At 44.5% G+C, this 12,551-nt stretch overlaps 1 protein-coding gene across 1 annotated transcript in view; it reads right to left on the bottom strand.

Annotated features, from left to right (window-relative positions):
* The window catches only part of LOC147707977 (amine sulfotransferase-like), a 240,302-nt gene that overhangs the window by 196,206 nt on the left and 31,545 nt on the right, over positions 1-12,551 (bottom strand). The window contains exon 3 of the mRNA XM_086926804.1: positions 4,619-4,827. Within this exon, the coding sequence (XP_086782930.1) occupies positions 4,619-4,827 (209 nt within the window). The remainder of the gene's footprint in view (positions 1-4,618; positions 4,828-12,551) is intronic.

Raw genomic sequence — 12,551 nt, 5'->3', positions numbered from 1 at the left:
TAGGTGAGCGCACATTTACACCCAGTATGTAGTTAAAAAATACGTAGGCAGATGTACAGTGTGGATGGCAAAAAACACTTGCAACACACATTTTTAGGTATTAAAGTGTAAAAATAATGTAACTGCATATTTATGACACCGTGAAGAAAAGCAATATACTGTAACCTAAACAGTAAGTATAACACAGATGACTTTTAGCACTGGGTGTTATAACAGACAAACAGCATATTACAGAACACACACCTTATACAGCACGCATAAAACCAACATTGCGCAGAAGAATATATACTTGTATATAGCCAAACTAGAGTAGAAATCTTTTTTTCTTTTGGAAAAGAAACAGTATATTATCGAACTAGGATAAAAAAAACATCGGCAAAATAAAGGGGGAAAGGTGCTGACTTTGAAGCTAGGGATCTAAGTTCAAGTGCATACAACTGTATATAGTTGAAAAACTTGCACACCATCAAAAGTTAATTTTAGCCATAATATATTGACACCAAGTACACTGAAAAAATCAATTCCCAGCATATTTATTACACATCGTGAACAAAAGCAATATTGTGGAAAATAAATAAAATATAACACAGATAACTTTCACTTCTGCATTTTATAGAAGACAAACATCATATTACATAACACGCCCATTACAAAGCAAAGTCTCAAAAAACAGTGTGCAAAATAAAGAAAATGTATGAAAACTACAACAGAAATACGTTTTAATTTAGCAAACAGAAATACATAATTGTGAATAAAATCCTAATTGAGATTTCCTGGAAAAGGAATCTTTTGAAGAAAAAAAAGTAGGAGGGAGGTTATGTATATTAAGTGTGGTTACATCATATTGACTCCAAAGCAGGGAAAGCATAGTGTGTACTTTCCATAACTACTTTCAACTCTTGTTTCAGTATTAATATCAAAGTGAATTTGTGCCGCTGATTAGTGGCACAGAAAATTTCCAATGTGACAGAACGGCGTCAGCGCTTGAAAGAAACCAGGCCTTGTTTATGATGATCATCTAGCAGCACAGCCCTCCATCCAACCGCCACCGAGCTCATCTGTGAGGCAGGCCCCATGACGGACTGGAAGGGAGGCGGAAGGGAGGGAGAGCAGAGACAGTGGGTAGAGGGGTGGGGGAGACAAGAGAGAAAAGCTAGCCAGAGTGGTGCTCTGAAAGGGCGCTTTGCTGATAGAAACTAAGAGCTCATAGAAAGAGCTCATGCCCTGCTGTTCTTCCCGGGAGACCGGAGACAGTACAAAGCTTGGGCAGCTGCGAGGAACAGGGCAGGCACAGACAGCTGTGCCCCCTGCTCTGAGACCTGGCTCTGCTGTGAGGCAGGCTGTAGGTTTGAGAGAGGCCACAGAAAGTGGAACATAAGAGCTGGGAAATACACAACCATAAAAGGGAAACCAGTGCAGCGCTGATAAAGTATGTCAACAATTATTAAAACATTCAGGGTGGGGGGCAGGAGTTGTTAAGTGCCGGAAACAGAGCAGGTGCCCTCCAAATGCTCTGATGAGCAGGATACAAATGCTGTGTGTTAATTAGGAAGCAAACAGAGTGCCAGGAACTGCAGATAGGAAAATCAGGCTTATAAAATAGTGCAGATAGACCGTAAATGAAACTTACTGAGTAACAGCACATGTAAAAGAGCCAGTCCATATAGGAGGTGACAATAGGAGACAGGGAGGTGCTAAGGAGGGAATAATAAGCCTATTAACAAATGAAAAGCAAACATTTACAAAGGACAGTCACAAAAGCCAACACGAAATAGGGGTGGAGAGTGGATGCAGCTTTAAATCTATACCTCAACAGAACATAACTCAAAGGGACAGCCCAAGCGCTGTCTATGCAAGACCTGAAAAGGAACATGCCTTTAAGTATATTTTTTGTGTAGGAAGGTGTGCCTTCCTGCTCAAAACAATCCTGTCTGTAAACAGCAACCCTTGAACCATGAGCAAGGGTGCTTGTGTTGGTGCTGGGCAGCACTTAGTGAGAGCACATGTGAGAGCAGAAATGTGTTATAACCTACTAGATAAGCACCCTGGATCATGGTGTTTGACACGGATGTGTTTTAGCCTTCTTTACTTTTAACCTCATTTAATTTTTTTTAAAGGATGACTATTGAGTAGTGATTTTCTCTGAGTAGAGTAGGCACTCAAGAGAAAGGGAGGAGTGTAATAAACTCTCAATGAGATGATACTCCATTTTGCAAACTAGAATGAGCCTGGAACCATATTTAGCATTGAAGATTAGTTCCTGGGACAGCATTTCTAACTAGATTAAGATTGGGCTCCATCAGCAATTATCTTTTTTTCACTCTTGGCCAGTATGATACTCCTTCAATTCTGAGGTGCCTCTGTGATGAAATCTCCAACCATGTCCTTGATACACTTTTGTTTTTTTTGTAAATATTATCATCAGTTCACACGTCGTTTTATTTTATTTCCGGTGTGAAAAAGAATGGATTTGTTAAACGTAGGTAGACTCGCCATTTGTGTTTGACAACTGTTATCTATTGGGGCAGGTGGCTTCTCTTGGACAGTTTTTTTAAAAGCTGCAACTCGCATTGCAATTCAATACCTTTTTAAATATATATTTACTTAAATCTTATAATCTCACTTCTGTGCCAATTTAATTATCAATGCATGTAATGTGCACTTTTATGATTATTTTAAGGTATCAAGACATTTTTATTGACTTGCTGACTGACTGACTGCCTTCAGACTGGCATTTTTTATTTTGATTTGAGGGGATAGCATACAAAGACTCTCAGTGATGCTGAAAGGAAAATCTCTCCCCCAAACCACGTCCCAAAGCGAGTCCTTTGGCTGAATCACCGCATGGCCTTCAACAGCACCCGAGGCTAGACTACGCCAGCGCTACGCTCTGTGGCCTTCCCAAATACACCCTGGCTCCACTAAGGGCATCACTGAACCTCTGTGGCCAGACTGGTCACAGGTACCAAATGAAATGAGCACATATCTCCAGTCCTAAAATCTCTCAAATGGTTACCCTAAGAAGCTCAGTTCAGTTAAAGATTGCCGTTCTGACGCACAAAGCTCTGTATTTCAAAACTCCCACCAGTCTAGCGCAAGAGCTTGAATTATCCATTGGTGGGAGAGCCTCAAGAAGTGCTAATACTTTCCACCTGAAACCTCTCATCCTTAGCAAAAAGAGAACTTGTCACCCAGCCTTCTCTGGCATGGCCCCAAAGATATGGAACTCTCTTCCACCGGAAGTAACCAGAATCTCATCAACGACTGCTTTCAAACTGGAAGCCAAAAAATTCCTAATGGGCAAATTTCTAACTTAATCTGGGCTAGGTCCCCTGGTTCGAAATCATCGATCCTACAATCACTGTTCCATCATGTTTCTCTGCTCTTCTTTACCGCATTGTGTGACCCCGTCGTAGCCCGCTATATAACTGATTATTGTGTTACTCTCCTTTGTGTCATATGTATGTGAATCATGCAATTATTCATGTTGTGTATTCTTACTTGATGTCGATATTGGGTTTTTGACCTTCTTTCCACCCTTTTATAAGTGCTCTGATATCCTTCGGGATCTTGTTCGCGCTATATAAAACTTTATAAAAACATAGCGAAGCCCTGCATCAAAGGTGACCAACTGAACTACCCAGGTAGGAGAGGACCTGTTCAGAATGACAGCATTTTATTGGGAGCTGGCAAAGTACATATTCCTGTTGATTACAACAAATTGCCAATAAATACCCAATTCTGCAAAGATCCAGCATTATTTGATGGGCGGGCAACAAGTTTAATCTCAGGGGTGAGGCTCACAAGTTGCTAAATTTGCTGTTACTGTCATTGAGTAGGTAATGGAAAGAGCACTCATACACACTTCACTTGCTCTCTCAAACACACACACAATGTATAAACACGCTCACACAAATCATCATTCAGACATTTTTTTGAGTTCTTAACACAATAGTGGGGATGCTTCCTTATAGACCCTTCCTGGTGAAGTGAGGAGTAGACATTAACACCTCAATTTGAATGAGGGCTGGGAAAGTGGGAATGCCCCGATAAAGGGGATAAGCAGAAGTCCCTCAGCGATAGGGGCAGATGGGAATGACTCACACAGCTGGATAGAGAGGCCAAGCAGCAATGATTCAAGTGGCTTTGAGAAGGACAGACAGGAATGCTTTTGGATGATTGTCTTGAAGTTCCTTTAGGCCACGGGACACAGGGGGTAGGTTGATTGGTGTGAGCTCCTTGGGGGCAGGTTGGTTCATTAGAGCCATTGGCGACGAGCTTCATTTTTCTCTCTTTGCAGTTGCAGTCCTGGGCTTTTTTCTCCCACCCAATGCAGTTGGAATGTTGTTTTTTTTTTTTTCTCTGCATAGCAACAGGTATTTTGTTTCTGTGGGAACACCACAGGCAGTCCATTTCTGGGAACTCAACATATTTTAAGGTAATGTGCCGCTATTTTGAGTTAATGCAATTCTTTTACAGTGAATCCAAAAAAATAAGTCCACTTTCAAAAGGAAACAAAGTGCAGTAGATACTCAAGGAAGCATGATGATTTTTATAATGGTAAAGGCACTTAAGGCAATAACAAGGAACATGCAGTAAATAATGCAATATTTCATACCTTTGCTTTTTTGTTTTTGAGCCCTTTCGGAGTCAAATAATGTGGCAGGTGCGATGTCAAAAGGCGAGGTGACGGAATGTGCGCAATATCCACTTTTCTTGTATTATATTCAATCCAAGGCATTCGATCAACTGTTTCGATGTTTTCAGTTTTGTTGAGATGCCCTTCATGATAAATCGAACTTAGAATCTGTTGTGTCCATGTGGTCCCTTCAATAGTAAAATAAAACAGTATGTCATTATGTTATTTATTTATTTTGTGAGTATCACTTCTGGACATCTTTTGCTGTTCTATTGCCACTCACATGAAAATATCTACATATAGTGGGATTTGGATCAGTCCCTTGTTCTTGATTGGATGACTTTGTTGCTTAACTAATTTCTCTGCTCCTTATTTGATAGCGTTTCTCCCTATTTGCTTTTGTCTTGACTCTAGAGTATATCTTCCTACCTGTTTTCTGAATCGCTTAGTGACCATGGCGGTCACAAAGACCGCCCTCGACGCTTCCACCACGGCAATTGTCACAATTGCTTAGAGGAGCGGTCAGCATGTGTGAAATGGCAGCGGTGCCTAGCAGGCACCGATCACCAGATTACAATGCTGGAGTCAACCAGCCTTTCCATGGCGGTTCCACCACCATGGAAAGGCTGGAGGAGGCTGGGTTATGGTGCCCTCTGCGGTCCCGCTCTGTGTGGGGTGAGGGTCAATGTGCACTGGAGGTACCAGTGGTACCCCCCTACATTTCCATGCACAAGGTGGCAGGCACCGCATGGCATTTGCGCATTGCGAATGTTGCTGCAGCCAGCAGCACCGTCCGCAATGATCAGAAGCCTGGATGCGCCCGCCATAGTGGTGGGCATATCCTAATACACTCAGCGGGACCACTGCCTTGCCGGCTGGCTTATGTCCACCCACCTTTGTAATAAACCCCCTAGTTCTTAAACAGTGAATTCCTTTCTTTGTGAACACCTCTTTTAGCATTTTGTGGTCTGTCTTCACTGTAAATTTGTAATCCCCGAATGTTTTAAACTTTCTCTATGACAGAGTACCTTCAATATGATCCCTTTAACACAAAATAAGCATAACAGCCTTTTCATTTTCAACATAACTTGCACACAATCATTTCACACTTGCATTGGGTATTATCATTGATAAGCCTTGGGGTAAGACCCATGAAGACTGGTAGCATGTAGCAAATACTTTTTTATGCCTGAAAAATCTTTATCACACTCTAGAATCCATATGACCATCACATGTCTTTATTCCTATCAGCAAAATTATGTATACATTTTTTTAAATAATCTGACTTGTCTTAAAACAACACTAGTTATTCTGTTTGTTGGAATCTTCAGTTTCTCTGTGGTCCTCACTAATTAGGGATTCAGTTTTTTTCCCTTGACTGAGGACATTGTGACCCAAATAAGACATTTTGTCACAATCAAAAGTGTACTTTGCTCATTTCAAAAAGAGTCTACTGTTAATCTGTTTAATACTATACTGCAGTAACATTTACATGACATAAGCATAATGTTACATAATGTTGGTAATTTTAGTTGTGATTTCCAAACTTACACAGGTATGCCAAGTAATTACATGCCATTCACCATAAAAATGTATTGTTAGCACACTTGTACAATGAATATTACAAAATGCAAGCAGATGTTATTCGTTATGCTTGTGTTTTTTCAGCTATTTTGTTATGTGGAAGGTAACCCAGGCAGAGACCTCCACTCTGCCCGCGGAGTGTGCAGAGATTTGCCCCCTCTGCGTTCCGCGGAGAAGGCAAACCTCTGCACACTCGCGGCGGAACAGAGTTGGCCAGCCCCCGCCTCCACCCCCCTAATAACAATTGAATAAAACTTTAATAAAAAGTAAAGAAAAACCACTTACCTTGGCTGTGGCATCCCCAGGCTGCCCTCCTCCTCTTCATCGCCGTCTCTCGGAACACTGCGCATGCGCGCGCACACGCGCATGCACATTTCTTGTGAGAACAGATTGACCTACTTATGGCAAACATGCCCGAGCTCCTGGCCTGGGGGGTACGTACGGGTCCAAAACCTGCTGCAGAGGCATCGCTAGAGGGGGCCCGATGGGGCCAGTGCCATTGAGCCCCACTACTGCAGCTGCTGTTTGTGACAATAGTAACCCAGAAAAACAGACACTGCAACTTGCAGCGCACACTCAGTCACCCATCAACCTTTCATTCCAAAACAGCGTTTGTTTGAGGCTATACAGGAACCTACATGTTTGCTGAAAATGTTTCAATCCGACGTTCTAAATACATATGTTGTATACATGTGTGTCTATATATGCACATATAGATAAAGATATATACACATCCATTCAAAGTCAGATTTAAACATTCTATATATGTGCACACACGCTTTACAACTGACTTTTGCAGCTGGCCACACCCATTGTATCTGTGGCCTTGTGTGTGCCTCTGTCCCCCTAGAAATCCCTTTGAAGATGCCACTGACAGTTGGTGGTGGGAATGCCAATAGAACTGCATGCTGGGAAAGACTTTTAAAAGGATGTTTGATGTATTATGTGCAGGAGGCAGGGTATTTGCTGTGGGTGTGAGGAGCCTCGTTACCGCGGCAGGAGGTGTGTGAGGGCTTAACAGCTGAAAGGGCCCAAGCTAGCCAATCCCTGTCAGAGGGCTTGTAATGGGGCTGCAGCTGCCTTGGGGCCATCTGCCCCATGCCACCACCCCCTCTGCTGCCTCAGCATTTCTATAAAAACAGTAGATGCCTCACGATCATTTCCTGCCTGCGCCTTGGACAGTGTTCTGTCCCAGCACCCAGGTCCTGCCTATCCCTGGCTTCAACCTGATAGCACCCGCTAGCTTCTGCCATCATACCCCTACCTCCCGTCTAGCACAATCACTGTGCAAAACCAGATCATACTCTCCAGACCAGCCACACCCCAAACCACCCCTGGACCCACAGCTCACTGCCTACACAAGTGTCCAGCCTTGTAGCACACCAGCACAGGACCACACTTCAGCATCCCTGCATCATGGCTATGTCACAGCCGGCACCCCCACGACTGACCTTTGGGCATGCCCTACACACACCTAGCACCTAATATCGCACCCTCAGCAGAGCTTATCACAGCATCCATCACCTCTACACACCCCGTCTGCAACCACTCACCCACTCTCACAGATAGACATGCGCTGTACGACAACTCAAATTCCAGCACACCCCTTTCTCCAAGCACCTACATACTGCACCTTATCCCCTCATACACCCAACATCTCTGTACCATAGCCTTATCACAGTTCAATAACCCTCTGCAAACGCTTTAATGCTCACCACCATAACACAGATCAGACCTCAAAGTACTATTGTGCTTGGTTTGTTTAGGCACCTCAGGATCTGTAGTTTTGCAGGACAACCTGCCTTCTGACTGCCTAAGACTAAGAGTTCGCAAAACAGCAAAAGTTATTTATAAAAGCGTAGTTGTCACGCAGGGATTGGCCCAAGTAACAAGCGATCGCGAAGCCATCCCTCAGGCTAGTATAAGGCCAATCAAAGAGACAGTAAGTAGCCATCATTGTGTTTCAGGATTCAGTAGTCTATGTAAAAGATATTTTGGTGATGACTTTGAAACCCTTAGTGCTAGCTTCTTTTTTCTCCTGAGAAATGTGCATGCACTAGCGCGCGCGCATGCGCAGCTTTCCCTGAGATGGCGATGACGAGGGGTGTGGGAGGTGGGTGACGTAGCGGAGTTTCAAGGAGTTTGTTCTCAACTCCGTGGCCTTCCGCATAGACCCACTATGCCCATTATGCCCGGGGTTAGTGGAAGGTCTCCTTGTGTTCACAATGAAGGCAAGGACACATTTCACACTAAGATATAGCCTTAAATGCAGGTTTTCCATTTGGCATAATTACGGGTAATTTTGCATCATTCTTTCAAAGCTTTTCCAAATTACATAATTGCTAATTAAGTGAATTTCGCACATTCTGTCCAATAAATGTTCAATAGTTATATGACATCCTTCATTTTGTATAATAGTGGCATCAAAAACTAAGATGTCATCCTACTAACTCTTTACCCCACTTGATCCTCTTAGGTTAGATTAGATAAGAAGTTTATAAAGCGCCTGGTTACTCCAACGGAATGTCCCCGCGCTAAGAAATCTTCCTCCTTGTCAGGAGGCAAAGACTCCATCAGCTGCATCACTGTTAAACGGCCTGGGATATCCTAAAAAACAAGTTTTCAACTTCCGGCGCAACAGTAATTCTGAAGGTTGCAACCTGAGCTTCAGCAGCAGCTGTTTCCACATTTCTGCTGCAAGAAAGCCAAACGATCTTCCTCCCAACTTCGCTCTTTGCACTTTGGGATAATCAGCCTTGCAGTACTCAAAGACCTAATATTCCTAATAGTCCTGTTAGTGTAATGAAAGGAAACACAGCAGGCAAGATGGGCAAACCGGAGAAGCAGCAAACGAAACTACAATTCAAAGCGAAAAAACAGAACAAGGGAACTACTAGTGTGTCAGAGGCGGAAGGGGACATTGACACCGACGAAGGTGCTGGCATGGAAGGTGTCCTACGTGCCATACAGCGCAGCCTGCAAGACATGAACGGGAAGCTGGATACTCTAGCGCAAAGAGTTGACCATATGGCCGCAAAAATGGACAAACATGGAGAACGGCTGGTGGAAGCAGAAACGAGGATATCAGCAGTGGAAGACGCCTCCAGCACCAACACTAAGACCAACACTAAGAACTGCGCCACAATGGAGAAAACGCTGGAAGCACTACGCAACAAGACGGAGGATTTGGAAGCGAGGTCCCGCCGCAACAATGTTCGCATAGCAGGTCTTCCGGAATCAACGAACACGGGAAAAATGAAGCAATATGTGGAAGATCTCCTTAAAGAACTTTTTGGGGCAGAGGAGTTCTCGTCGGTGTTCCTGGTGGAGCGTGCTCACCGCTACCTTGCGCCATGCCCAAAGCCAGGGGCTCCCCCACGCATCATCATAGCTCATCTGTTGAATTACAGAGATAGAGATATGGTCCTCAGGCGGGCACGAGAGAAGGGGGCCATCACTCACCAGGGAAACAAACTTGAATTCTACCCGGATCACACCATGGCTGTCCAATTGGCCCGCAAAGAATACCACTCGGCGAAAAAGAAGCTGCGGGATTTGGGAGTAGAATATTCCATGCTCTACCCGGCAAAACTCAAGGTAACACATGCAGGTCGTTCCACAGTTCTTCCTACGCCGCAGGCGGCTCATGAATATATCAAAAAGCTAGGCAGGCGGAGGCGAACGTCAGGACGAGAGGAGCAGCAAGAGGACGAAGACTGAGCGGTCATGATCAGGTAATGATGTCTCATCGTTAAATCGGCAGGGTCTGAGACTCTGACACTTTCTTTCGTATGGACCCCATAACAGATCCTATACTACCTTAAACTGTACGTTTTATGCAGGGGTACTGGCTAGACAATCTGCACTAAGGCCGATTGTCACAGAGTTCCAGCAGCTACACGACAGCCGAAAAGTGGACTATTTGTACTGATGGCTGGTGGACTGCTTCGAGAATTAAACAAGGCCATAATGTACTGTCCCGCGGCCATTTATCCATGGTCATAAACGCGCTGGCCACATAGCCACTATATGAACTGTCTTGGGTTAGGGGGCAGACAGGGAGTGACTCTATACTGGAAATGCTTCATCATAGACTGTGAGGGTGGGATGACCCCCTGATGATATTGCCACTTAAGACTACATTAATGCAGGTTGCGAGGTCTCGCGATCTGACGATCAGTGACAAAATAACTGAAGACACTTACATTTGCAGCACTATATACACATTTGTTGATTGTGAAGGGATCGCCCGTCCACATCCACATTGTGGGTGGTGATGTGCGCACCAGATGGACCCCCTAGATGGGTGTTCCCCAACACAAGTTTGTTCTATAGTTTGTTTGACTCAGGGATATGGCTTTGGCAGGGTTGGGTTGCTGAAGTGGGAGGTGGGCAGGTGGGGATCTTTGGGAATGTTATTTATAGATCACTGTACCTGAGATGCATTGCAAACTCCAGTTCACACAGGAATTGTGACGTAGTTGATTTCCTTGTTCCAGATACTTTGACAACTCACAGGATGCCTAAGATATGGGGCTTCAAGGTGATGCGATTTACACATGTAACTTTCTGATAAGCTAAAGACGGCACAGTTGAACCTGATCACCTGGAACGTCAGGGGTCTAAATAACCCCAAGAAAATCCGCCAAATATTCGCATACTTCACTAGACTCCAGGTAGACATTGCATTTCTTCAAGAGATGCACATTGCGCCTTCAGCGCCAACCACACTAGGTAAACGATGGGCTGAGACAGTTTGCACCTCAAATTATTCCTCATATGCACGGGGTGTTAGTATTCTTATACACAAGGGTGTTAACTTTAAGGTCTCTAAGGTGCTTTTCAATGTGTATGTGGCCCCCTTGGCAGGCATTGTAAGAGCACATGGGTTCACCCCGGTGTCGTATGCTGACGACACCCAGCTTCTATTCCCCTTTCAAACCCTCACGCCTGCAATACAAAAATCCTTTGCGGACGGAATGAGGGCAATATCGGACTGGATGGCCTTAAACTGCCTCCAGTGCAACGTCGGCAAGACGGAGGTCATGCAGTTCGGGGAGGCCACGCTTCTGTGTTCTCCAGAATGGTGGCCCCTGGATTTGGGACCAGCACCAAGCCCCAAACAGACCGTAAAAAATCTCGGTGTGCGGCTCGATAAGGCACTTTTGTTTAAAGAACATACAAATCAAGTAGCAGGATCTTGTTTCCGTGTCATTGGACTGCTACGATGTGTCTTTCCATTCCTACCTGATAACTACAGGAAAACACTTGTCCAGGCGTTGGTAATCAGTAGGCTGGACTACTGTAATGGCCTGTTCATCTCGGCCAATGAGGAACAACTACAAAGATTACAAGTGGTCCAGAATACTGCAGCGAGACTTGTTCTCAATGCGCAGCCAAGGACTGCCTCACGTCCCCTCTTGGACAAACTCCACTGGTTGCCGGTTAGGCAACGTGTAAAATTCAAAATCTGCTGCACAATACATAAATGTCTGTTTGGCACTGGACCCAAGTATTTGAATGAAAAATTCAATCCTTACAGTCCCGGACGCACTTTGCGCTCTTGTAGTCAGCAATTGCTCCAGGTTCCAAGGATTAGGAAAGCTAGGCAGGGTGGTCGAGCTCTCTCTTATAAAGGCCCCATCCTATGGAACTCACTCCCCCCTACTTTGAAACAAATCACCAACTTTCAGTCTTTTAGGAAGACCCTAAAAACATATCTATTTTCAGCCTCTTAAAATATTAATTACTGATTCCCTCACAGTCTATGATCATGGTTGAGTTCTCTGGTAAAAGGGCAAGCGCGGAGATACCCCTCAGGGGGTCGAGTCCTGCGCTTTACAAGAACATAAATAAATAAATAAATAAAGGACACGGAGGGCAGATATGTTATAGTGATAGGCCTTCTTAGGAATCAAAATATAGCACTAATAAACACTTATGGTCCGAACACGGACGACCAGGAGTTTTACACTAAACTATGGCACGCTATATCTGAACTCCATGTAGGAAACCTAATATGGGGAGGCGACTTTAATATTGCACTGAGAGATGGACTAGACCGCTCTCCAAATACTGCGGAACCACACAAAAGGGCATTATCAGAGCTGCAGGATGCTATAACTGACCTACGACTAGTCAACCTTTGGAGAACACGTCACCCGAGCCAATTAGAGGCCACACACATAACTGTAGCGCACAACAGCTGGTCAAGAATTGACTACTGGCTGGGGTCAAGTGAGGTCTTGCTGTGGACTTCCTCCATTAAGCACTTACCACGCACACTGTCTGACCATAGCCCGGTGTTACTCTCCTTGCAACTGCCACA

The sequence above is a fragment of the Lissotriton vulgaris genome, chromosome 6, assembly GCF_964263255.1.
Source record: "Lissotriton vulgaris chromosome 6, aLisVul1.2, whole genome shotgun sequence".
NCBI lineage: Eukaryota > Metazoa > Chordata > Amphibia > Caudata > Salamandridae > Lissotriton > Lissotriton vulgaris.
This window is presented reverse-complemented; position numbering and strand designations above follow the sequence as displayed.